Source organism: Gossypium hirsutum, chromosome A11 (genome assembly GCF_007990345.1).
Source record: "Gossypium hirsutum isolate 1008001.06 chromosome A11, Gossypium_hirsutum_v2.1, whole genome shotgun sequence".
NCBI lineage: Eukaryota > Viridiplantae > Streptophyta > Magnoliopsida > Malvales > Malvaceae > Gossypium > Gossypium hirsutum.
In genome coordinates, this window is record NC_053434.1 from 32159649 (window position 1) to 32183978 (window position 24330).

Below are 24330 nucleotides of genomic sequence, written 5' to 3' on the forward strand. Positions count from 1 at the left end.
CACCCCCTAAGCTAGACGCTTTACTTACCTGACCTCAAAGAGAATAGAATGGTCGCCCTAACTTTTACTAAGAGTTTGAATTTTTTTGGAGGCGATGGCTCCTTAGTTGCTAGGTTTGTCTTTTCTTTTTTCGTAATGAAAAATTGGTAATATTTACAATATTATCAAAGGGGAACACTTCTTAATAAGTTCTTCAGAAGAAAAATGGTAAAAAATTTGGTAGTATTTACAATATTAAATAGCAAAGAATTGTTACGTCAACATGTAATGATTTAATTAATGCAAAATTTGATATCTTCTAATCCAAATCTAAAGTTTAAATTTAGTTTTTATTTGATTGTGTTAGAATTAAATGACCCGAATTCTTATTTAAATAAAATACAGTAGTATAATAAAATAAAAGTAAAATCCATATAGAACTACACTTCTTTTATTTTATTTTAGAATAAGGTTTTTTAAGCCTTATTAAACTCTATCTATTTTATATTGATTAGAATAAGTTGTTTCAATCTTACTAGAATATGGCTTTACAAGCTTATAAATAGACATAGTCTATTCCTCTTGTAATTATTTGAATTCGACATAGTGAATTTTCTTCTCCTCTGCCCGTGGTTTTTTTCTTGAAAGTAGTTCTTTATTTTATTTTATTTTCACAAATTGGTATCCGAGTTTCCAGGTAGTTCATCTCGATCACGGTAATGGCGTCTTTGAAGTATGAAATTTTATTGTTGGATCGCAATACCAGATTTGCATTGTGGCAGATTAAGATGCAAGTAATTCTTGCACAGATGGATCTAGAGGATATCCTGTTAGGGATAGATAAGATGCCTTCGATTTCGATATTAACAGATGAAGAGAAGAAGCGTAAGGATCAAAAGGCGTTAACACAATTACATCTGCATTTGTCCAACGAAATTTTGCAGTTGTGATGAAGGAGAAGACCGTCGCTGCATTATGGAAGAGGCTGGAACAAATATGTATGTCGAAAACTTTAACAAACAAGTTGCATATGAAGCAACGTCTTTATGCTCATCGTTTGGAGAAATGTGCATCTGTACATGAACACTTAACAGTGTTTAAAGAAATTCTCTTAAATTTGGAGGCCATGGAGGTTCAGTATGATAAGGAAGATCTAGAGTTGATTCTACTTTTTCGTTGCCCCCATCTTATTCAACCTTTATAGACACGATTTTATAGCCGCGAGTCTCTCACAATTGATGAGGTTTATGATTCTTTGACCTCGTATGATAAGATAAAACATCTTATGGTTAAACCCGATACTCAGGGAGAGGGTCTCATTGTTCATGAGAGACAAGATCAGAATGTTGATGATGATTGTGGAAGGACACAAGAATGGAATCCTCGTAGTAAATCTAAAGATAGATCGAAGTCTTCAAATAGAGGTAAAACTTGTAACTTCTGTAAGAAGAAAGGGCACATTAAATCTGAGTGCTATAAGCTACAAAACAAGATTAAAAGGGAGGCTGCGAATCAAAAGAGAAAACAACCAAAAAATTCCAGTGAAGCTGATGCTGCCACAGACTACAGCGATAGTGAACTTCTAGTCGCTTCTGTCAACAAATCTAAAGTGAGCGAGGAATGGATACTTGATTCAGGCTGCACCTTCCACATGAGTCCCAATCGGGATTGGTTTACAACTTATGAAACAGTGTCTGAAGGTGTTGTTTTGATGGGAAATAATGCTTCATATAAAATCGCAGGTGTTGGAACAATTAAAGTTAAGATGTTTGATGGAGTTGTCAGAACACTTAGTAACGTTCGTCATGTTCCAAAATTGAAGAGAAATTTAATTTTTTTGAGTACTCTTGATTCAAAAGGGTACAGATACACAGCAAAAAGTAAAATTTTAAAGATTTCCAAAGGTTCTCTTGTTATAATGAAAGGGTAGAGAAATACTACCAAGTTATATGTTTTACAGGGTTCTACTGTTACTGGTGATGCAGCTGTCGTTTCCTCTTCCTTGTCAGATGATGATATTACTAAACTTTGGCATATGCGCCTAGGGCATATGAGTGAGAATAGCATGGCAGAATTGAGCAAAAGAGGAATTCTTGATGGGCAAGGAATTTAGAAACTAAAGTCCTGTGAACACAGTGTTTTTGGAAAACGAAAGAGAGTTTGATTCACCAGAGGAATCCATAACACGAAGAGAACGTTAGAGAATATTAATTCTGATCTATGGGGGTCATCCAGAGTGCCTTCGAGAGGTGGAGATAATTATATGCTAACTTTTATTGATGATTTTTTCTAGAAAAGTTTGGGCGTTCTTCCTGAAGTAGAAAAGCGATGTGTTTTCTGCATTTAAATCTTGAAAAATTATGATTGAAAAATAGACGAGAAAATAAATAAAATACCTCCGCACAGACAATGACTTAGAGTTCTATTCTGATGAGTTTAATAGATTGTGCAAGTCAGAAGGGATCGTGAGACACTTGACAGTTCGTCATACTCCACAGCAAAACGACGTTGCAGAACGAATGAACAAAACGATCATGGAGAAGGTTCAATGTATGCTGTCAAGTGCCAACTTACCAAAGTCATTTTGGGCAAAAGCAGCATCTACTGCATGTTTTTTTATCAATCGATCTCTATATATTACCATTGAGAAAAAGACTCTACAAGAGGTATGGTCTGGTAATCTTGCTAATTAGTCTGACTTAAAGATCTTTAGGTGTCCTGTGTATGCTCATGTTGATAATAGAAAATTGGAACTGAAATCCATTAAATGTGTTTTTCTTGGTTATAAAGCCGGTGTAAAAGGGTATAAGTTATGGTATTCTGAAAATAGAAAAGTTGTGATTAGTAAAGATATCGTTTTTGATAAAACTGCGATGCTACCTAACTTATCTCTTAAAGACTCTTCCAATAAAGAAAATAAAAAAATAAGTGGAGCATCAGATTAATACAGAGTCGACTCTTCAAGCCAGTACAAAAATTGAGAATAGAGTTGTTTCTTCACCACAGTACTCTATTGCCAAAAACAGAACTAGAAGAGAAATTAAACCTCCAAAGAAGTATGCCAAGGCTGATCTAGTTGCTTATGCTTTAAATATGGCTGAAGATATAGATGCAAACCGAGAGCCATCTAATTATTCTGAGGTAGTTAGCTGTGAAGACTTAGAAAAGTGGATGTTTGCCATGCAAGAGAAGATGGAATCACTCCACAAAAATAGAACATGGGATCTTGTGGAACTTCCTAAAGGTACAAAGGTTGTTTGTTGTAAATGAGTGTTTAAAAAAAAGGGGGACTCTAGGAATTGAAAAACCCATATAGAAAGCAAGGCTTGTTACAAAGGGTTACAGTCAAATTCTAGGAGTGAACTTCACAAATGTGTTCTCCCTAGTTGTGAAGCATAGTTCGATTCGAGCTTTGCTTGGTATTGTGGCCATGCATGATTTGGAGCTTGAGCAGGTAGATGTAAAAACTGCATTTTTGCATGGAGAACTTGAGGAGGACATTTACATGCAACAACCAGAGGGTTTTACAGTCTCAGAAAAAGAGGACTATGTTTGCTTGCTGAAAAAGTCCCCTTACGGTTTGAAACAGTCACCAAAACAGTGGTACAAGAGGTTTGATTCCTTTATAACTTCTCATGATTTCAAAAAATATAGTTTTGACAGTTGTGTTTACTTTAAAAAAAGCTGTGATGGTTCTTTCGTGTATCTACTTCTTTATGTTGATGACATGTTGATAGCAGCAAAAGATAAATGAGAGATAAGAAAGGTCAAAGCCCAACTAAGTGAAGAATTTGATATAAAAGATTTGGGACCAGCAAAGAAGATACTTAGTATGGACATTCTCAGAGATAGAAAAGCAAGTAAATTGTACCTAAGTCAGAAGGGGTACATTGAGAAAATTCTTTGCAGGTTCAATATGCAGAGTGCTAAGCCTGTTAGTACTCCTTTAACAGCCCATTTCAGACTTTCATCGGCTTTGTATCCACAATCAGATGATGAGATTGAGTACATGTCACATGTTTCATACTCTAGTGCAGTGGGATCCCTCATGTATGCTATGGTTTGTCCATGTCCAGATTTATTATATGCAGTCAATGCAGTTAGCAGATACATGGCGAATCCCAGTAAAGAACACTGGAAAATAGTTCAATGGATTTTAAAATATTTACGAGGTACTACTGATGTCTGCTTACAGTTTGGAAGAACTAGAGATGGAGTCATTGGGTATGTTGATAGTAATTTTACTGGAAACTTTGATAGAATAAGATCTCTCACAGGTTATGTCTTTACAATCGGAGGTTGTGCAATCAGTTGGAAAGCCACTTTGCAAACTACAGTCGCTTTGTCTACCACTGAAGCTGGGTACATGGCGATTACTGAGGCTTGTAAAGAAGCTATTTGGTTGAAGGGACTCTTTAGTGAACTCAATGAAGACCTTCAAATCAGTACAGTATTTTGTGAAAGTCAAAGTGCAATCTTCCTTACAAAAGATCAAATGTTTCATGAGAGAACAAAACACTTTGATGTTCGGTATCATTTTGTTCGTGATATTATTGCTCATGGTGTTGTGAGCAAAATTAGTACTCATGAAAATCCTATAGATATGATGACTAAGTCACTTCCTATAACCAAGTTTGAGCATTACTTAGACTTGGTTAGTGTTCATTGTTGAAGTTAAACCCTTAAGGGGTTTTATGAAAAAGTGGAGAACTTGTTCGTTGAGAGTTCGCGATGAAAAACTTGTTCATTGAGAATTCCTGTCAAGGTGGAGATTATTAGAATTAAATGACTCGAATCTTTATTTAAAAAAAAATACAGTGGTAAAATAAAATAAAAGTAAAATTCTATGTAGAACTGCACTTCTTTTATTTTATTTTAGAATAAGATTTTTTAAACCTTATTAAACTCCATCTATTTTATATTGATTAGAATAAGATGTTTCAACTTACTAAAATATGGCTTTACAAGCCTAAAAATAGACATAGTCTATTCCTCTTGCAATTATTCGAAATCAACATAGTGAATTTTCGTCTCCTCTGCCCGTGATTTTTTTCCCGAAAGAGTTTCCACGTAAAATCTATGTGTTCTTTATTTTATTTTATTTTCACATATTGAAAGGTGAAATTTAAGCATGCCTTGCGAGGAAGTAATAAGGTAATTGATTGTTTAGCAAATGCGGCAATAGGAAAGCTAAACCAAGTAGTTCTTTTCTCAAATCCACCATAGTATGTTATACGGCTACTTGAAGAATATGCTTATTGTATAGGCCCAAATCTGCCCAGGGCCCAACAACCAGAATAAAACCAAATATTAAACCAAAAATCCATAAAAATAAAAACAAATTAATAGTCCATCAAAGTCCAAACTACATAACCCAAAACCCAAAATTAATACTAACCCTAGCCCAAGACTATACGGCCCAGCAGGCCCAAAAAAATTAAAACATTAGAAACCTAGGGTTTCTCCCCCTCACGCTGCAGCTAGGCCACCATGCCTCCATACGCTCCAGCGCTTCAGCAGCCACCGAGCTCCGTACGCCCCATGCTGAGTGCCACGTACCCCCACAGCTGGCCCCGTACCTCCGTACCTGCAAACCAAAGAAGACAAATGCACAGTGAAACGAAAACAAAAAGAATATTGTATTTTTCTTTTATTTTTTTTTCTTCGGCTATAAGGCCCAAAAAAGAATCATCTGTAAGAGGTTACGCACACTGAGAGAAGCATATTGAAAAGAAAAATTCAAAAGCAATTTAAAAGGTGATTTCTGTTTTGAGTCTCGGGATCTTTTGCGTTTTTTATCTGCTTCTTTCATTTTTTTATGTGCATTTTCTTTTATTTATTTGCATTTAAAAACAAAAAAGGGAAGGGGAGTGCTTACCTTCGCGAATAGGCCATCGGAATCTTCATCTCCTTTGTCGAAATCAAAGGTCAAGATGAGATTTCAAGGGCTGAGATTGGTAACCTTTGAACCAAGGTTCTAAGTGTGGTGCGCGCAAGTCGGTAACCACCTATTACAGTGGTGGCGATTGATTTGCTCAAAGTTTTGGGGTTAGCCGAATGGGGTAATGGCTTTTAGATTTTTTTTTACTCTATTTTTTAGAAAAGGGAAAGAAATGGTGGCTTTGCTTCATTAGGGTTATTTTTTTTTTACTTTTTAAAGGACATAAAGTGACAACGTTTTGAGCCAATATTAATGGCTTTGAAATTGCACCATTTGGTCCTTGAGGGTTAATTGTATGGCAAATCCCTCCCTTTGCGCTGGTTTCCAATTAACTTTTATTTCTATTTTATTTGTTTTAAATTTTCCCTAAAATTTATGTGTTGTTGCGATTTAGACCACGCCTGAGCACAATGTTTTAAGATTTGGAATATTTCCAAATTTGGTCCTCGTACATTTGCACGCGTGGCGCATTTGTCCTCAATTTAATTTCAAGAATTTATAAATTTTCCCTTTTATTTTAATTTTATTTCAATTAAGTTCTTTTCATTATTTTTAAAATTCGTTTCACATTCATTTTTTTTAAATTTTGGTTTGATAATTTGATATTTTAAACTACTTGGATAATTGTGTTTTGTTTTAAAGTTATTATTATTTTTAATATCTCATTTAAATATTTTTGTATATTCGTACGTACATATATTATTTTGGTGGAGTTTTCTATTTAAAATTTACTTAATACTTTTATGTATATAGGAAGCTATTTTAGAAACTGCATTTTTCGTGTTTATAATATTATTATTTCAAGATGCTTCTTTATATTATATTATTCTAATACTTTATAGTATCTCATTTAAATGCTTTTATGTATAATGGCATATATATAATTTATAGCAAAATTAATTTAATCTTATACGCATTTTTATTCCCAAGCTTTTTTTTTTTACATTTAATTGCTTCTAAATTCGTTTATATATACATATGTTTTTTAAATCTATTGTGTGCATAATTATTTTCTAAGATCATATTTTATCATGTATTTTTACTATCCTTTTATATTTTGTGTATCATTTAAATTCTCCTCCATTGTGTATATTGTCAATCTTTTTGTAAATATATATATTTTTTAATATTTGGCATATTATTTGATTTAAATGTTTTCTTTTTGCAACATCAATTTAAAAAAAATTTATATACGTGTTCCTTATTTTTCTTATAGATTATTTCAAGTCCTAACACGTGTTATTTGCTCATCAATGCATCATTCTTTAGAAGTTGTTTTGTATCATATTAATTTTACGTTGTTTGGTATCTCATGGGTTAGTCGTTTTTGTATTATTTCATGTATATTTGTCGTATTGTTGTTCTCCATCCATGCTTAGAAGTTCGATTACATTTGTCTTAGATTAGTTATACTTAATTATTGGTTTTGTTAATTTGTTAATTACTAGTTGGTTAATTGGCATTGTATTTTATGAGTGCATGTTACCCCATGTTTTTTTTATTTTTTCCTTTAGTCTACAAATGTTGCATTATAATTTTCAACTTTTTAAAAAAAATTAATTATTCCATCTCATTTCAAGTAAAATTAATACGTTTTGAGCTAGTTCTACAATTGTTTATTTGAAGATTCACTAAAACAAAAGTAATAGTTTATGTTTGGGAACTCGAGGAATCGTGCCCAACCGTGCTGGGTTTCGATTTTCTGTTTGCCCAAATAATTAAATATTCCTTTGAAATTTCATCCGTACTTTGAAAATTCCTTAAAACGAAGACAATGTTCGATGTTTAGAAATTCGGGGAATCGTGCCCTATCGTGCTGGGTTGCAATTTACCGTTTGTTCGAAATAATCGAATATTCCTTTAGAATTTCACTCATATTTTCTAAATTCTAAAACAAGGCAATGTTCAATGTTTAGAAATTTGAGGAATCGTGCCCTACTGTGCTGGGTTTCAGTTTTTCGTTGGGCTAAATAATTGGGCATCCTTTTGTAATTTTCAACATATAAACTTTTGGAAGTCAAAATTTATCGTGTTTTCGAGGGTATAAAAAATCGTGTCCTATCGTGTTGGATGTGATGCTGTATTCCTCTGAAATAAGAGAATTTTAGCAACCAACTTGAGCCATTCAAATGCTTCCAAAGGAACCATATTTCAAAAATAGCTTTAAAACATAGACATAAGGACAGTACTTAATCAATTTGGTACTAATTTTGGGCGTACTGAGGGTGCTAATCCTTCCTCATACGTATCCGGCTCCCAAACCTGTTTTCTCAAATTTACGTAGGCCAAAATTGATTTAAATGGAATAAAATATTTTATTAGGTGATCTAATCCCACCTAAACAAAAAAAATTGATGGCGACTCCACAATTTGTTTTAAAAAGTCGATCATCCGTTTTTTCAAAAATCAAAAATAAAAATGATTTCGACACTCATAATTCTCTATATGAAGGGATCACTGTTTCTATTCATTCCTAGTTAATAGGCGTATTTTTTAATCTACAAAAAGAAATTAATTTTAATTTTTATACAGATTTATTAAAAAATTATTTAATACAAATTTAAACTGCACTACACTATCCTCACTCTCGATATTAAATTAAAAGAAATAAAATCTAAAATTTTGCACGACATAGAAATACTAAAATAATTCAGGAATAACAATGTAATACATTTAAACTTACTTAATATAACATGCTTAGTAATTGAAGTAAAGACTTAATTGCTGATCTAGACTATGTTGGGGACTTGCTCTCCATTAAGCATATCCATAATTACAATTAATTTATTATCTACATGCGAAATCGATAATTACAAAAAAAAATTCAATATTGTACAAAATATTTTTTTATGTTACATTTGGTTATTAGTGTAATTAAATAAGAAAAAGATTTATTTAATATATATGTTAAAAATTAGACATAGAACAACTAATAATTTGTACAAGTTTAAATTTGATATTAGAAGAATTAATAAAAAAATCTTGTAAAAACTAAGATCTCTTCAAAATAAGTAAAAAGATATTCATTCTATTTACCACAAACAAGTCAAGTGAATAGTTAAAAGTTACTAATGAAATATGGGCTATGTGGAGACTTGTGGTTGGTTGTCATTGCTGCAATTAGTGAAATTAATGTATGCAGGTCTTGCACTAGTGGCATAATGAAGAAGACTTAAACTTCTTTTATTAATAAGGGCACTTCTCCATCCATTCTCCAACAATTTTAGAAATCTCTCCTACAAATTTATTCTTGAAGTTGCTTTCTTTTCTTTGTTTCTTCTTAGAAGTTTGTTGGCTTGTTTGTAGAGTTTCCTTTAGGTGAGTATTCTACTTCCCTTCTATCTTCTTTATGTTGTGTTTTGTTTGAATCACTTTGATGGTTGGCCAAGGAAAGGGTAAGGGTAAAGATAGTTAGGGAGTTCATAACACTTTTCTTCTGGGAGTGTGTGTGTGTGTGGGGGGGGGGGAAGGGAAGAACATGCCCTTCGATAGTTGACATATATTTGTATACTTAAGTTTGGTTTCCATCTCTTATTACATTCTTTCTTTGTCGAAGTGTTGGATTCATACAATGTTATGTTCAGACAATTAGTAGGGTTGTCAAAATGGGATTAAAATAAACCAACATTGTGAAAATGGGATCAGAAACAAAGGCAGTGATGAGGTTTAGTAGACAATATATGTCACATGATTAAAAACGATTAAGTTCCACTAGTTTGACCATGAGATTTTTATGGTCTAAAATTTCAGAATGACAACCATGCTCCACAATTAATGTTTAAACTAGCATTAAAAGAGAAATAATACGTTGGAAAAAAAAAAAAAAGAAGAAATTTATAAGTCTACATGTCTTCAGGTGGAAGAAAAATTTCGGATGACCCAAGACGAGTAGAGTTAACATAATCTTGAGGTGAATGAGCTGAAATTCCTGGGATCACCAATCCAATCATTCTAGAAACCCTTAAGAACCACCCTTCTTTGTAACCTGGTCCCTTTGAATAATGTATTGTGAAGCTTCTTATCAACTCAAAGACAGAGTTTATCCTCATCGGCACTGCGTATTGTGAAGCTTCTTATCAACTCAAAGACAGTTTATCCTCATCGGCACTGCGTGTAGTACCGAGAAATAGTTCTTGTTTGGTAATACATGAACAAACTGCAATAATCAAGTAGTTTTGGATAAGAAAACAATTGTTGTAACCTCAAAAATTAAACATTGTGGTTACCTTTCCATCATAGTGTCTGTTATAATAGAGACAGGTGCCAAAGTGCTTGTACCAATGCTCTTTGTCATCGTAAGGCAGCCTTGGGACCATATCGTTACAGTAAACAAACCTGAAATATGGAATTTTGTGCTCTTCCAGCTTGTTCTCCATGAACTTGCAAAATTCCTCATCTCCAACCCTGGGTTGACGATACGTGTAAACCCCTTCCAATCTCTTCAACAACAATTTCTCATCATGGTATAACAAAATTGCAGGAAATAGAATTGCTAACGCCCCACCCAAACTGTGGCCTGTCATTATATATTTTGTTTTCTCACTTTCGCTCAATAGTGCCTTTAACTTGTCTCTTATGTGATAGTAAGCCAAGGGTTGTTTCCTGGTTTCGTCCTTTTTGCATTCAACTGGCCATCCGTCACCATCCTTTTGCATCCCTAGGGCTTTCATGAAACCGCGATGGACATGTCCAATGTTGGGAACCTTGTGATAAGAGAGATCGATGTCTGTACACCATGCATCAGCATCAAATGGCTCTGTTCCCCTAAAGGTAACAACAACAGTATCGTGGTCATCGCTTTTATCGCGAAGAAAAAAGAGTTCAGTTGTGGCTTTTCCTTGGAAATCTGCCAAACAAAAAAAAAATCACATTAAATCATCAGTTCATTCGATGTCTAAGCATGATTAACATGTTTTTTAAGGGTTGATGAAGATTGATATCTTGAAGTTACCATTCCAGCATTTATAAAATCCCAAGTACTCCATCTGCCAAAAGATTGAAAATTAAGTAATTATATATATTCAGCAAAAGTGTAGGGAACGGAGATGTTGATTCAAATTAGATAATTTGTACCTTCCAATGATCCTTGACAATAGTTTCAATGTAGGCTTTGTTCTCATATGCTACTTTGGAAGCCATCATAGACAGTGCGGAATAATACTTGCATTCGTCTCTAGGTTTGATGTTCCTATCTAGCTCCTTTCTTTTATCTATATGTCCAACGCAAGAGATGAATGCTGCTGAATCTCTATCCGGTATCAAAGTCCCTGTACCAAAACATTACGTTTTCACTAATTTTTACTTTCCAATGCGATATCATAAACCCTAAAAATGATTTTACAATGACTTATTATTATTATTACCTGATACTCGTCACACTAAGTAGCAAGGCAATGTATAATTTTTATGCAAGCCTCACAGAAACAAGTAATTATATCATATGATGAAATGCATGTGCATATATATAACAAAGAGTTAAAGAGGATGGGTAAATAAGGCTCCCGCAAAACTCACGTACGTTTCACTTTTCAGTGTAAACGCACCATACTTTTTGTCTTTGGATAACATAAAATTTATTCAGTCGACTGCAGCACTAATTCTCTACTAGTCAACTGAAAAAATTCCCAGTTAATTAGAATTTCTTTCTTTCTTTCTTTAACCCTGTTCAGAGCTTAGATGCATGTGATGATTGAAATCTTAGGTAATAATTTTAATAATAATTTATTATTTAATATAAACATAGTTTAAAATCCAACCATCCCACTAAAGCAATGAGGTTAAGATTTTAAGTATTAGCACCCACACATTTAGAGTCAAACCCGGTCATAAGCCCACAAAATATTTAAAAAATTCAAGATAAAAAAGTGCTATTACTTGAAGGAGTCATAATCATAAATGAATGCATAAACTTCAATAGGTTAGATTTTAGTATTTGTATTTTTTTATTTTGATATCTAAATTTAGTAATTAGATTTATTTTAGTCTTTTATTTTAATTTTTGTCAAAATTTAATGATGTAATCAATATTCTTAAAATATGTCTAAATTGGTCGATCCGACTGATTACCTGAGAACCAATTGGTATACTAATCCAAACAAAGAGATTGAACCGATTAAATAAAAAAATTGCTCAAAATCGATACAAATAAAAAATTATGACAAAAGACAATAGTTGAACAAGTTGATGCAGTTTAATAAAAATTTTTAATTATTTATTTAATTATTGTTAGTTTAGCAATTGAACTGAACAAATCAATTGAATGAGGAACTAGTAGTTTAACTGGTTCAACCACTAGTCCGATTACTATAGCATTGTATTTGACGCTCTAAAATTGTACCATATCATCACTTGAAACTTTATAGAATTTTTTTTTTAATTTTTCAAATTATGATGTAACATAATCATTACTACATCATTAAACTTTTATATCTTTCAAATATATATAAAAAAAGTATAGATATTAAAATAGACTTAATTACTAAATTCAGGGACCAATAATTATATTATCCCTAAACGAATATATTAAATGTACCTAGGAAGCAGGGATGCTCTAGATTCTTGTGTTTAATTTAATTTAATTTTTTTGTTACATGTGTCTCTAATTTAGTTTGGTACTTACATATTAAATGGCTCAAGTTGCTATTCAAAAAATAATAATCAATACAGGTTAATCATTTTATTTATTTATTTATTATTCTTTGGGAGTAAAATGATCATCAAGAAGTCAAAAATCAGATCGGAGGAACACTGATATATAGTTGCTTTAAAGAGAACATCATACATCAACTACAGCTATATGTGTATGTATACATACCTTTAAGGACATTGATGATGAAAACAAAAAGGGTGGGATTGTTAGAGAGAAAGTTGAGCCACATCTCGATCAATGCTCCCATCCATGCCATTGGCCTGGAAATGAAGATGAGCAACTTCTGCAACACAACCGAGATGAATATCATCCATCTCCGCCTGAAACTTACATCTCTGTTACCTGAACTCTCCACAAACTCCCTCTTCTCCAAGTTACTTGAAACCAAGACTGAAATGAGGTCCACCACTTTCGCTTCTTCAGGTTTTAATACCATATAACTAGATGAGTAAACCTTGTAATTTTCACCCATTATTATGCTGTACTAACAAGAAAGAAGAAGAAAAACTCAAGGACTATGGCTGAGGGCTGATTGTTTAAACCCCTTTTTATATATATTAAAAAAACCAACTAAACCTACAAATACACTTACAGCACCTTTAGTTCACTGTAATAAAATAGAGACATAATCAATAATTCAATTATATAGTTGAATAAAATGAAATAAAGTTGTAATAATATTATTATATTTAGTTGAATGAAATAGATCTAATAGCATAATGAAAAAAACTGAAATGACCAAATTAATCTTAGTAATTTTTTTTTAAGTAGATGATTATTATTGTTATTAAATTTTAATATAACTATTATTAAATATAATTTAATAAAAATAATATATAATGTAATAATATTCTTAATATAATTATTTTTATATTAAAATAATTTATTTTTAAATTATATTTTATATTACATTAATTTAATATTTTATATTAAAGTATTTCAAATATTTTATTTTTATATTTACTGAATCCAAGTTTTAAAGGACTAATTTAGAAATTAATTTTATTTTGATATTCAAAGTTGGTGATACCAAAAAATAGTTATTACATGAGGATAATGAATAGGAAAATAATGGATGGTTATTCCATTAAATGAGTATTACGTTCAACCAAACAAAAGAATGATTTACCATTTAATGAATAATGGGAGGTGTTATTTCATTTCCCAACCAAACATGGTATTAGTGCTCGGACAATAGAGTTAGTTAAACTTCACAACTGAACCTACCAGGTTTTCATCACTTATGCTAAAATACTTAAGGCATAATTATGCTTCAACTTTACCAACATTCTATTTAATTTTTCATTATTTTTAATCTTTGATTTTGCATAATTTATCAAATCATCCTAAAATAGATGAAAAACTTAACGTTTATTCATTTTGCTAATCACATCAGCAATTAATTTATTTTAAAAATTAAAAATATTTTTTCTTAATTTTTATATTTTTTCATATTTTTAAATTTTTTATATTTAAAAATTAATTAATTATTAATGTGACATAATGCGGAAATCCACATTTACAACACCTTAATAAAATTAATGTATATTGATTTTTTCATCTATTTTTAGATTATTTAACAAACAATTCAATATAAAAACTAAAAAAATAAAAATTGAAAGATTAAATATTTTTTATATAAATTTAGAGCCGAAAATAAATCAATATGTAAAAATCAAATTGAAAAACACATCACAGCATTTTGTACCCATTTATGGAGTTTTTTTTCTTTTCATTTTGGTACATGAATAAATAACAGGAATACCGCCCTAACTCATCATGCTCCAGTACATGCTGAATCCCGACCTAAAATTCCCAATAGTCTGGCATCCTAGGGTGAAATAACCGTATATGCTGATTTTTAATCAAAATTATTGGATTAAGCTAGATTTTTTAAAATTCATCAGAATAGCTCGATTTTAAATAGAGTGTGAAATATATCTAATTGGATGTATTTTCAACGGATTTTGCAAGAAAACGCTTTTAGATAGACGTGCTGACCATAGAGGTGAAACTAGAATAATTTTTTAAGGGGGCCAAATAAAATTTTATTTTTTTATAGTTTATATCTTTATAATTTTTAAAGGATTAAATCGAATTTTTATAATTTTAGGGGTCAAAGTGTAATTTTATGTTTACTAATTTAAAATTTTAAAATTTTTAAAGGGCCTAAATAGTATTTTTTTTCCATTTTAGGGGGGCCAGGGCCCCTCCTGACCCTCTTAAATTCGCCTCTGGCTGAACAAGTTTTCCCAAATTTTTCCCCTAATCGGTTTAGGGTTTTTAGGGTTTTTGATATTAGGGATTTTGTTTTAAGGTTTTTTAATTTTAAAATTTTTATATATTTTTTAGGATTTTTTTATAGTTTTTATATTTGTTAAAAAATTATAAATTTTAGAATTTTATAAATATTTTGAACTTTTAAAATTACCCGTGTAATTTTTCAAAATTTTTGTTGAGAGAGTCAAATTTTTTCATTTTCGAAATTGATAGGAATCAAAAGGGTGTTTACACCAATCTGTTATTTGAATTATTCGAATTGTAAAATTTAACTCGATTCGAACTCAAAACTCGAATTACTTATTGGAGTTATTTTTCGATATTTTCGAATCAAATCGAGTTTTTCTCACCCCTAGAAGAACAAGTAAATATGCTAAAAAACGTGCATATTTTTGAAAATATTATCCCGAGAATCTCGAAATATTTGACCAATTCCATGGTGAGGGGCAATTTTGGGGGGTTAAAATTGAAGAGTTTGGGACTCAGAATTTTGTCCAGCTGAATGCATTTTCACACACACTCTCCAAAATCAACCTATTCCGACAAATTTAAAAAAGAAATCGACCTAATCCAATAATTTTAATTAAAAATTAATATATATGAGTAATTCACCCGGCATCTTAAGGTTATACCAAACAGTTATGGAGTTAATTAATTCTATTATTAGAGTACATCATAAAAATTCATGAGGTTGGTTAATTATTTATTAGTAATTAAAAATATGATAAAAGTCAAATAAATCATTAATTTGATGGTAAAATACTTTCATTCCTTTTAAATGCTATTTCACAGAATAAATCTTAAAATTACAAATTAAATTTGATTAATTTAAATGTACAATGTTATAAATATATCATGTTATAATGAAATTATTTCCCTATTTAGACCATCAATTTCGGCCTTGAACAAGTTTCATTTATATTGTCCACTTGAACGTGGCATATTTAACTAAACTTAAAGTATGGATCCATTAGGGTGTTAACACTTCCAACCAATTTGATTGAGATGATTGGATAAATATGAAAATTTTATTATTAAAATGTTATTTTTTAGATATAAATATCATATTTATTCAAGATAGTTTTGGAGCGGCTAGAATATTGATTTATATAGACTTTTATGAAATAAATATTCAAGATAATTAATGAAATAATTTCATCTTTTAAATAAGAGTTTAAAGCCTATCAAAACATTGTTGATTGACCACTTGAATAGGTTATTTTGTGTCGCACGTCAAAAGTAGTTTTGAAGTGTCTTTGTCGACAGTTTTGTTGTGTTCTTGTGGTTATTTTGTGACTCTTTATATATTCTTTAGAGAGTTTACTAATTGTATTGTGAGGTATTTGGGTGAGTGATTTGTGGCAATTTGGGTCGATATTGGGGTTGTAATTACTTTTTTGTGTAATGGTAGATTGGACTTAAGCTAATAGGTGATTTTGACTGATTGTAGAATAAAATCACTCACTGGACAAGACTCTGCAGACTTAGTACTTGTGTCTAAACTGCATTAACAAAGATTGGTTGTGTCGATTCTTTTCTGCTCTTATTTTTACATTGTCTATTTTTTTCTAACTGTTGTTACAACAAACGTTAAGTAAAGTTGAATTGTCATATCGACAGAGTAATTATTTTTCAACTATGATCTTTTGTAATTTATACCTAAAATTTTGATTTAATTAAGTTTTTACAAATCATTGACACAATTATCACTATAGTACCATTTTACGTTTAGATATCGCATATGTAAATAAGTATATTTATCTAAAATTAAAATAAAGTGATGTATTTATTTTAATATGTACAATTGAATCAAAATTAATGTTTATTGTATACATTAAAATCATAATCAAAATTTAATATGTATTATTACACAAAATCATAATTTATATATAACATCACATATTTCACCATAGTTTAACATATAATTTTGAAGTTTATCCAAATTAATAATAATACCATAACAAATTAGTAATAAAAGCCAAAGGGTTGGTTGTTTCAAGTTGAACATGTAATGAGTAAATTGATATGGAGCAGTCAAATTAAGAAGTTTTCACCTTACATATAGACATAAAAAAAATAAAATAAAAAAGTTTAAATCTATTTGTGGATATTTACATTTGTATTTCAACTTTCAAATAAGTGTCCATTTGAATGTTCCTTTAGCGTCTGTGCGGCACGTTTGAAGTATTTTTCCTCACAACAATTTATTTGGATTGTAACGGTTGAGTGTAGGGTAAATTTAGATAAGTAGTGTGTTTATTTATAATTAGTATAAAAATAGTAGTGATAGTGAAATTAAATATTGTACTGTAATAAAAATTAAATTAAACACAACGCACTCAATCGCTCATCCAAATTTATCAGCAATAATAAGTTTTATCGCACTGGAGACTTTTTTTTTTTTCTACCGGTGCTCTTTGCTCCAGCTAAAAGTTTCAACATCAAATAATAGATCATTTTACATTTATATCCTGTTTTGTCTTCTTTGCCATTCTTTTCATTTTTTATTGTTTTTTCCTTCACATTCTTTGTTTTTGGTTGCGGCTTCACGTTCTTTTCTTAATTCTTAATTTAAAAAAAATATTTATTATATAATAAATTAATACATATTATTAACAATACAATTTGTATTTATTATATAAAACAAAATTAAAAATAATTATCATTTTATCTAATAAATAATTTAAATTATTATATAATTAATTAAATTATTTATAATAAAATATCGGAACATACATTTTAATATATTTAATAATTTTATAAAAGTAAAATAATTTTAAAAAAACTCCTATCATATATAGTTTCTAATTTGATGTCTTTAATAGTCACTTTCTATTCTCACCTCACTGTTATAGTTGCGTTTGAATCTAAACACACATTACCGCTGTTTCTAATCTCACTGCTACTGTATCCAATCTCAGCTCTACAATAACTAATATCAGTGTCACCATTGCTTTTAACCTTCCCAGAGGTAAACACACTACTCATCTAAACTAAGCCTAAATTTCTTTTTCTTTTTTCTATACACGTTGGGTTTGGCAATAGTGTGGCCTATGACTCTGTTAAGACGGATAGGGATAATCCTTTGTTATTAGATATCAATTATATTGTAATAGGATTTGGATTATATTTTGTCTTTATTTAATTCAACATCAATTATATTATACTAAGATTTTTATTATATTTTTTCTTTATTTAAAGATGAGTAAAGTCAATTGAGTCTTAGCTCGATTGGCATGGGTATTGTTGTCAACGCAAGGAGATGTAGGTTCGAGTGCACTGAAACATATTATCCTCCTATTTATGGGTTGGGGAGGAACTATGAGAAATTCTAGACATTGTGTCAGAAAGAGCAGATATGACCAAAACCTGTAATAATATTATTAAATAAAATTAGTATAATTAGAACCAAATCAAGCCCTAGATATGAAAATTATCATAATTCTAGATGGATTTGATTTATATTACATAATTAATATTTTTCAAATGAAAATAGTGGAAGATCAACATTTTCTTTCTATATGGTAATAAATTGTACTATTTGAAATATTCTAGTTGAGTCTATGTACTATCAAAATTTATTAAAATTAATTCCTCTTCTTTCCATGAAAAATTAAATTTTGGTATAGTATAAATGCAAGTTAGAAATTATATTAAAATTTCGATATTAAGTATTAAGTGTAATGGTAAGATAAATTATACTTTCAAACAAACATATAAATTTAAATTTTAAAAATAACACTGGTGAAAAATAATTACGAATCCCAATTATGAATTTCAATACTGAAGAGTATAATAGGATTAAATCCATATTTTTACTTGGCCAACTTTATATTAAGCGTGTAAATAGTACTAATTAGCACAACCCAGGGTCCAAGGTTACTTTCAAGGCCTGCTATAATACAATTTGTGGGGGCCTTTAGGTTGGAGTGATAGAACTGGTTTTTAAATGGCTTAAATCTACCAAAGACCCCTATATATTTTTAAAATTTAAATTTATTTTATATTTTTATTTTTTTGAGACATTGAGTCTTTATAATTTTCTAATTTAAAATATTGGTTCCTCCATCAATTTTTCCATTAGATTTGTTGGTGTGGCTGATAAAAAAGGTTAAAATAAATTTTCTAGCCCTTAACATTTATAATTTTTTATCAATTTTATCTATCAATTTTGTCATTACTATTTAAAAGTACAAAAACAATACCAAAAAAAAAAATTGTTTTAAAAATTATAAGTTCTTTCATGCTTTCAATAAAAAAATATAAAAATTTATAAATTTTGTGAAAATTAAAAACTCTTTAAAATTTAAGAATAAAAATAATTTTTAAATACATTTTGAATAACTTTAAAAAAAGATGAAAAATATAAAAAAAAAAATTCCAAAATGTGTTATTTGCTCCATGAGTGTTTATGAGATCTCTCTAAACCTTGAGCTATTTATTTGGTCCATATTAAATCAAATTTGAACAGTTTTTTTTAATGTTAGATTAGATTAATTATATATCTAAAATATTTTTATGTAAATTTTGTTATATTTTTTTATTTAATATTAGTATAAATTAATTTTTAAATAATGATATAAATTTGGTTCAAAATAAATTTAATATAATTATTAGTTCAAAATACAATATATTAAAAGAATTTTTATATAATGCATTTTGAACACAACACTTAATGTAGCAAAAGGACCAAGATTTTTGAATAAAAAAGTACAGGGATTCAATGTCTCAAAATTAAAGTATAGGGACTAATTTAAATTTCAAAAGAGAAGAAGGATCTCTAGCATAGTTAAACAATTTTTTATGTAGTTTTAAAGAATAAAGATCAAATTAATATATATATATATAAACACTGAGGGCTAAAAATGTTATTTTTACCACTTTTAATTGTTACTAAATAACTTTAATGGTAACACTAAACGGAGGGATTAAGATTTTTAATTTAAAAAAGTATAAGGACCCAATGTCTCAAGATTAAAGTATGGGAATTAAATTTTAAATTTTAAAAGAATACATAGATCTCTATAAGAAAAAGGATCAAATTAACAAAAATTATAAACGTTGATGGCTAAAGAAATTATTTTACCATTTTTTAATTGTTGCACAATTGACTTTAAAGACAAAATTAAATGAAGAAAACAAGATTTTTAAATAAATATAAATATATATATATATTCAAACAAAAGTAAAAATAAATTTTAAATTAAAAAAAAAGTGTACAGACATCTTAGCATATTTAATCCTTTTAAATCCACAACATTGCTAATAATTCATATCTTTTTAATTTAATGTCTGGAATGACTTAAAATCTCACTCACTCCTAAATATGTTTCAGTGTGTGCTTAAACTAATGTCCTATTTCACTAATAAATTGAATCCAAATAATATTATGTTTGGAAACTATCCAACCCAATCAACCTTTCTATTGTCTTCATCCATTATAAGATGCGGAAACTTACAGCACGTTTGGTTCGCTGTATTGGAATAGAGGCGTAATGGAATAAAGGCGTAATGGAATAGAAGTGTAATGGATTAAAGGTGTAATAGCAAATCAATTGTTTGGTTGAATGTAATGGAATAGAGGCGTAATAGTATTCTTGTGTTTGGTTGAATGGAATAGAGGTGTAATAGCATAATGGAAAAAACTAAAATGACTAGAATACCCTTAGCATAAATTTGTTTTGGTAAATGATTATTGTTATTGTTATTTAAATTTTAATAAGATTATTAATATCAATAATAAATAATTTAATCATATTTAAACATAATTATTATTAAATATATTATAATTAAAATATATAATTTAATAAAATTCTTAATAAATAATATTCTTATATGAATTTACTGAAATCATAATATATGATACTATAAATATAAATTAACATAATTATTATTAAATATATTATAATTAAAATATATAATTTAATAAAATTCTTAATAAATAATATTCTTATATGAATTTACTGAAATCATAATATATGATACTATAAATATAAATTAACATAATTATTATTAAATATATTATAATTAAAATATATAATTTAATAAAATTCTTAATAATTAATATTCTTATATGAATTTACTCAAATAATAATATATGATACTATAAAATATAAATTAACATAATTATTATTAAATATATTATAATTAAAATATATTATTTTTCATATTATTTTTGATATTATTTTTATATCATGTATTAATTTATTGCATGTTTGTATTATTGTATTTAGAAGTTGAGTGATTCTGAACATTATATCGAAAAACCTTCCAAGTTAATTTTCTTGAGTCAAATTACTATATATTTATATATCTTATTCAAAATATGACCAATTTAGAATCAAATCATTATATTCCAATATAAATATCTTAGTCAAAATATGACTAATTTTCTGAAGCATGGGAAGAGAATTTATCTAGTAATTTTAAAATTTATCTCAAAAATGCTTAAATTAATAAATTGCAAAAAGAAAAAAGAAAAAATCGAGAGGTATTTGGGTCAAACTCAAGTTATTTCCAAAATGTGTTCCAAAATCACATAAGCGATAAAGTGGCAAAACATTTGCATATTATACAGCTTTAAAGAAACTCAGAATACACAACAAATGATGTTTGCATTCTAAAATATGGTAAAAAATATATTTCTTTAACGAAAATACAACAAAACAGATCCCAATACCATGCCCCATGGATCTAAATTTACCCACTCTTACTTCGACTAAGTGACCGTATCGATTTCAGCTTATGCACTCCTATATAATTCCAGTCTCTTCGCAAGAGCGGATCAGCGTTCCATGATTGCTGGATCCTTATTCAGTAATGCCGATAATCGTTTTTGCTACAAAAGAAATTTCCCAGAAATCATTCACTGATCATCTGTTTCACCAAAATAAGTAACAGACGGTAAGTTGGTTAAGAGAGGACATTTCTCACCTCCAGTTTACCCAATTCCGTGTAGAAAAAGTCAAGCAGGCTTCTTTTAGCTTCACGGACTTGACAATAAACAATAGACTTTCGAATCGAGTGGCGCAAAGTAGCGCAGACCATATTTACGTAAGACAAAACTGTACTTCCTGCTCACACATTGTTAGAAACCCATTATCAGAAATAAAATACATTGAATAATAATATCCTTCGATTAAGTTTCAAACAATTGAGATCCATCCTCAACTTTTTGTGTATATGAACCTACCAATTCTCCTCAGGTAGGAGTCATTGTATCGGTCAAATATTGATTGCGTAGCACTGCCACCCTTATCCACATCTTGAGGAAGCTTTCGGAAGAACTCAACTGTAAGGTAACAACATTCCATATCAACCAGTTGAAGTGTTGCTTTTTTGCTCTGAACCCTCATTCTTTCAAGAGACTCGATTGCAGCATTTCCCACCTCTACTTTGAGTGCAGGATATTACTTTAACTCCTGAAAACCAAACCATGTTGACTCTTATAAACCTTGAAGAATACTAAACTCAATGTCAAAAGATAGAAAAATAGCAGGCAAAATTTCTTTGGTACATGAACAATATAAGCAAAGATGGGAACATACCGGAGTTTCACTCATAGCCTTGTGAACCAGATCCTTCAGAATGGAATGAGTCTGAAAAATGTAACAAATGAAATCAATCCAATTTGAAGCATCAGTCTATGACCAACATGATCCCTAGTAAACCGAGACCTTAATAGCAGTTAAAAATTATCAACATTTTTTATGTAAGACAACTAAATAGTAGAGGATAGCAAGAATCTTGATACTTGAAAGAAGTTTTTTTTTTAAGAATCACAACTGAACTGATGCTGAAAGAAAAAGAAAACCAAATGATCTTGGCATGCCAAATTGAATATAACAGATATAGCATTTTTTCTAAAATTTACTTTCATACCGCATCAACAGCAGCCTCAGCTGGACTTCTGATAGTAATTAAAGTAGATTCAATCAAACGACGGTATCCTTGTTCAGGAGCTATTAAATGTGGTTGATAGCCATCAGCTTCCATCAGCTTCAGTAATGAGCTTCCTAATATTCTTCATTGATAGTTGCCTGTCAAATTGCAACATTTTCAAAGCAGCAGGAAGTTGGTTGTCGAAAATATTGTAAACCTTATCACCACCAGTACGCCTGTGAACAACATTGAAAGTCAAGACAAAATCTCTAACAAAATTAGCAAAATTGAATGATGTTAAAGACAGGTGTATTAAGGAAGGTAAAACAAGACGTGATACATACACCCCATCCAAATGTTCTCTGAAATTTTGATAAAAAAGACGGCAAATCTCCATAATTGTGTACAACTTCCCCTGTATAAGCATCTCAATCATCAGTAATTCCTAAAGAGCTTATAACTAATAATCAACTGCAAGTGGAATAGCCAAAGAATTCCAAAATCCACACACAAGAGCACACTTACACCCGCATCAGCTGCAATAGGATTTCCAAGGCGACTCGATTCGATTTCAAGTTCAGCAATTGTTTTATTAATAAGGGACTGAATGCCAGGGATTCTAGACTTGATAACAGTTTCCAAATGCTGAGACATTAACCAGTATGACAAAGTTAATACAACTTAAGAAAAGATAGCACTAAACCCAGTATCATCTTGTCCTTTACAAGAAAGTATAGGATAAAAAGTACAAAAAAAAGGAAAAAAGAAATAAACGCCCTATAGATTACCTTTGAAAGCATCTTAGCAAGATGCTCAGAACCCATTCTATGAGCAAGATGCCTATATTCAGGCGTAGTAGAAAAATACTCATGCTCTCTACGTCGAGCAGCAATCATATCAACATTCTTGTTAATATCTGCTTGTGAGCGATTCACGACACCAACCCAAGGGAATTTCAGCCGATAAGATTTGCCTTCCAATATCTAAGTCAAAGGAAACATGAATCAAAACATGATAGCGCCTAAGATGAATTGGAGCACTGGAGATTTGCTTGGTTCGGCCAGTTTCTCTATCTATCTCATCTTGAATCTCCTTCCTGACGGCAAAGGGGAACAGAAGAGGCAGAGGGTAAAACAGGGAGGGTAAAGTGAAGCAGCACCTAAACTGAGCAGAAGGGGCGGATTAGAAATCGGTGGATTTCACCGATTAGGGCAGTAATGGATTACACCCGTAATAGCATTACCATGAACCAAACAACGGAATAAAGGGAGCTTAAGTGGGGCCCACCGATTAGGGGTGTATTGGCATAGCCAATACACCCAACCAAACATGGTGTTAGTTTCTGTCCATTTCTTCATTTACAGCCTTACCTCCCAAATATCCATCGCTCTCTCCCTTCCTTGTATAAAATTCATAAATATATATAACTTCTTAAATATTGATTCATAATGTTTTTTTTAAATGACATTGATCTCATTATTTTGGATTGAAATAAAAAATAAAGATTTAGAAATGATAATATATAGCCATAGCTTTTCCAATCCACACTATTGTTATTATAAAATCAAAAAAGACATTGCTTAAACACAATTTTTTCTCA

The 24330-nt window shown here is 30.0% G+C and overlaps 2 protein-coding genes, 1 long non-coding RNA gene and 1 pseudogene across 4 annotated transcripts; all 4 read right to left on the bottom strand.

Moving 5' to 3' along the window:
* Positions 1-5305: 5305 nt before the first annotated feature.
* Positions 5306-6238, bottom strand: LOC107897867 (uncharacterized). The gene is made up of 2 exons (XR_001684292.2): positions 5858-6238; positions 5306-5566 (listed from the first exon to the last, which is right to left on the bottom strand). It is a non-coding gene; the product is annotated as an uncharacterized lncRNA (long non-coding RNA).
* Positions 6239-9671: 3433 nt separating this feature from the next.
* On the bottom strand, positions 9672-13071 carry LOC107905540 (triacylglycerol lipase OBL1). 2 transcript variants are annotated; one of them, XM_041081582.1, is made up of 4 exons: positions 12735-13071; positions 10994-11187; positions 10256-10905; positions 9672-10076 (listed from the first exon to the last, which is right to left on the bottom strand). In XM_041081582.1, exons 1-3 carry the CDS (start codon positions 13039-13041, stop codon positions 10837-10839), a joined length of 570 nt encoding a protein of 189 aa, XP_040937516.1. In that variant the 5' UTR covers positions 13042-13071; the 3' UTR covers positions 9672-10076; positions 10256-10836. The 2 variants fall into 2 exon arrangements, with proteins under 2 accessions (XP_040937516.1, XP_016687698.2); XM_016832209.2 differs by having other exon boundaries at positions 9690-10076; positions 10147-10905.
* LOC121203378 (triacylglycerol lipase OBL1-like) lies at positions 9763-10590 on the bottom strand. Its single transcript, XM_041082058.1, has 2 exons — positions 10147-10590; positions 9763-9912 (listed from the first exon to the last, which is right to left on the bottom strand). Exons 1-2 carry the CDS (start codon positions 10588-10590, stop codon positions 9763-9765), a joined length of 594 nt encoding a protein of 197 aa, XP_040937992.1.
* Positions 13072-21395: 8324 nt separating the features above from the next.
* On the bottom strand, positions 21396-24115 carry LOC107958850 (dynamin-related protein 5A-like; annotated as a pseudogene).
* Between the last annotated feature and the right edge of the window lie 215 nt (positions 24116-24330).

What these genes read in the sequence shown, in the direction of transcription:
- LOC121203378 (XM_041082058.1), bottom strand. Translation starts at nt 10,590, where the DNA reads ATGAAAGCCCTAGGGATGCAAAAGGATGGTGACGGATGGCCAGTTGAA. An exon ending in ACAGACACTATGATGGAAAG is followed by an intron (nt 9,913 to 10,146) that starts GTAACCACAATG and finishes CATTATTCAAAG; the next exon opens with GGACCAGGTTACAAAGAAGG.
- LOC107905540 (XM_041081582.1), bottom strand. Translation starts at nt 13,041, where the DNA reads ATGGGTGAAAATTACAAGGTTTACTCATCTAGTTATATGGTATTAAAA. An exon ending in CATCATCAATGTCCTTAAAG is followed by an intron (nt 11,188 to 12,734) that starts GTATGTATACAT and finishes GTTTTGGTACAG; the next exon opens with GGACTTTGATACCGGATAGA. An exon ending in TTGTCAAGGATCATTGGAAG is followed by an intron (nt 10,906 to 10,993) that starts GTACAAATTATC and finishes ATCTTTTGGCAG; the next exon opens with ATGGAGTACTTGGGATTTTA.